Source organism: Plasmodium fragile (assembly GCF_000956335.1).
Source record: "Plasmodium fragile strain nilgiri unplaced genomic scaffold supercont1.39, whole genome shotgun sequence".
NCBI classification, from domain to species: Eukaryota; Apicomplexa; class Aconoidasida; order Haemosporida; family Plasmodiidae; genus Plasmodium; species Plasmodium fragile.
This window is the reverse complement of record NW_012192619.1, coordinates 235,734-238,115: the sequence shown is the minus strand read 5'-3', so window position 1 is coordinate 238,115 and position 2,382 is coordinate 235,734. Positions and strand designations below refer to the sequence as shown.

Here is a 2,382-nt window from a genome sequence, read left to right as displayed (position 1 = left end):
AAAAAAAAAAAAAAAAAAAAAAAAAAAAAAAAAAAAAAAAAAAAAAAAAATATGAACGAGGACGATAAAAACGATTTTTGTACAGACGCGGCAATGAACCATGAAGAGGTGACAAAGGAAGAAAAACACGCAGAAGCGGTACCAGAAAATCTAACGTGTCTTATTTGCTATGATGACATAGACGAAAGTAATTATATCGAATATAAAACAAGCCAATTTAGCGAATGGCACCCAAGCACGTTCTGTCAAAACTGCACAGGAATATTAATACAAACCCAATACCATAAATATATAAATAACGTGCAAAAGTCAGAGTGCCTGAGGGAACAAAAAAATTTACTTGAAATGGGACCTCCAATAAATGTAAAGGACAAAAACGGATTTCCCTTCTCAGATGGAAATGAAATTTATAGCCTTTGGTACTTTTCTGATAAAAAAATTCATTCGGCAAAATTGGATGGCAGCTTGGAGGGCGAAGAACGAATGAAATTGTGGAATGAGTTAAAAAATTTTCTTATAAAAGAGGACAAGACGGAATAAGGGTGGAACACAGGACTCCATTTGTTTCTTCCTGCATGTGGGATGATTTAAGATTATCTCACCGTTTCACACATGGAATCGGTAGTGTGGTTACACAAAAAAAGGAAAAAAAAAAAAAATATAGCAAAACGTGGTCTACATAAACAAAGTAGATCACATGCTTACACCAAATGGATGATCTGAAAAAGCAAATGAATGTCACGTAGACAACAAATTCTACACTGCCAGGGTAAACAAGAGGGAACTCGCTTTTTACGTTGTTTTTTTTTTTATTATTTTATTATTATTTTTTTGAAGGTCGCCGTGACAGTATTACGTGCGTGTCAGCACGTGTGTGCCAATTTTTTTTCGCACAGAAAGGATGTACGTACATGTGACCGCCAGATGGACACCGTTTTGTAGGTGGTCCAACTTTGTCATAAGGGGAGAATAATAAACACCCCATTTATTCTTTACCCGTTTACTCTATAAGATGAAACTTTATTTTGTCTGTTCCGTTCCCATAGACATTATGCCTCATCTCCCCTCACTATTTTTTTTTTTTTTTTTTTTTAAACTCCATTTTATTTCACATTTGGACAAAAAATGTGTGCAAATATTTTTCTTGAAATTTTTTTTTTTATGTAGCACGACGGCGCGTGTGTCTCCATTTGGTGGGGACAGCGGCAGAAATGTTGGCAGTTATACTGAATGAGGGTCATTGGATGCGGGTGGCCCCCTCCATCCTTCTCGACCCCATCGCAACGCCTCACAAATTGTCGTAGTTAATGTCCAAGAAGTACTTCTCCTCAAATAGGACATACACATCCTTGAGCTGAAAGGTTTTATTGGGGACACTAAGCAGATCCGTTATGTACTGCTTCATGTGAACTTCGCTTTCGAACCGAGCAGTGGGTATGCAGTAAAACCCATCTAAGGAGCTCTCATCGTACTGATGGTTATTACTAAAATCGATGTAGGATAATTTTTTGGCATATATTAAATAGTCCAGAGGGTCCACCAGCTCCTTTGTCATTAGAATATGGTTAGCTATGGTGGAGAGAACAGTTGGGGAACTCAAAATTTTCACCACTTCTTCTTTTGTTTTTAACAACTCATGTCCTACATTATTTAACTCGTATAGTAAATAATTCAGCGGGATTTTATTATGAAACACATTGAAAAATGGAATGAGGAAAATGAGGAACCCCCGTATTTGATGATCCATATTGGACAATAAAAATTCGTTATGCTTTCTGTATGTTATACATTGCGTTAATACATATTCAGTCTTCGTTTTGGAATTCAGCGTTAGCAAATTTAAGGCCAAAACATTTTTTACCTTTTTTTCTAACAAGGTCAAAATAGCTTTTTTTTTTTTAACATTGTTGTTACAGTTTGGTACAAAAATATTAATCACCGAAAATAAATCTTCTCTCTTCACTGGAAAGGGCTGATTTTTTAGTAACACCTGCAGTGCAATTTTAACTGCTAATTTTATATCATTTTCTTTTTTTCCTTTTTCCAAATCGCTTTTTTTTTTTTTTTTTTTTCTTCCTTCTTTTCCTTACTATTCTTTTCATCTTTTCCCTCCTCTAATGGACTCTTATTACTACTCTGTTGTCCCTCTTTGTGACTGCTTTGACTGTCCGCCTCATCCTTGTCGTCCTGGTTGGACGATTGCGAGGAGGTAGAACATTCCGTCTCGCTCTTGCTAGCATCTTCAACGAGTGTATCATTTTCTTCATGGCCACTCGTTCCCTTGTTAACATGAATCTCTGCGTTGAAATTGTCATACACGTTTTCATCTTCCTCGTCTTCGAAAACGGGTTCCTCCACTTTGTCCTCCATCATTTGGTTCAT

General features: G+C 36.3%; 2 protein-coding genes across 2 annotated transcripts; one reads left to right on the top strand and one right to left on the bottom strand.

Annotated features, from left to right (window-relative positions):
• Positions 1-51: 51 nt before the first annotated feature.
• Positions 52-540, top strand: AK88_03458 (uncharacterized protein; the record flags this gene model as incomplete). The annotated part of the gene is made up of 1 exon (XM_012481075.1): positions 52-540. One exon carries the CDS (start codon positions 52-54, stop codon positions 538-540), a length of 489 nt encoding a protein of 162 aa, XP_012336498.1.
• A 748-nt stretch (positions 541-1,288) lies between these two features.
• AK88_03457 (uncharacterized protein) lies at positions 1,289-2,382 on the bottom strand (the record flags this gene model as incomplete). Its single annotated transcript, XM_012481074.1, has 2 exons — positions 1,289-1,962; positions 2,091-2,382. The coding sequence occupies 2 exons, from the start codon at positions 2,380-2,382 to the stop codon at positions 1,289-1,291; spliced, it is 966 nt and encodes a 321-aa protein (XP_012336497.1).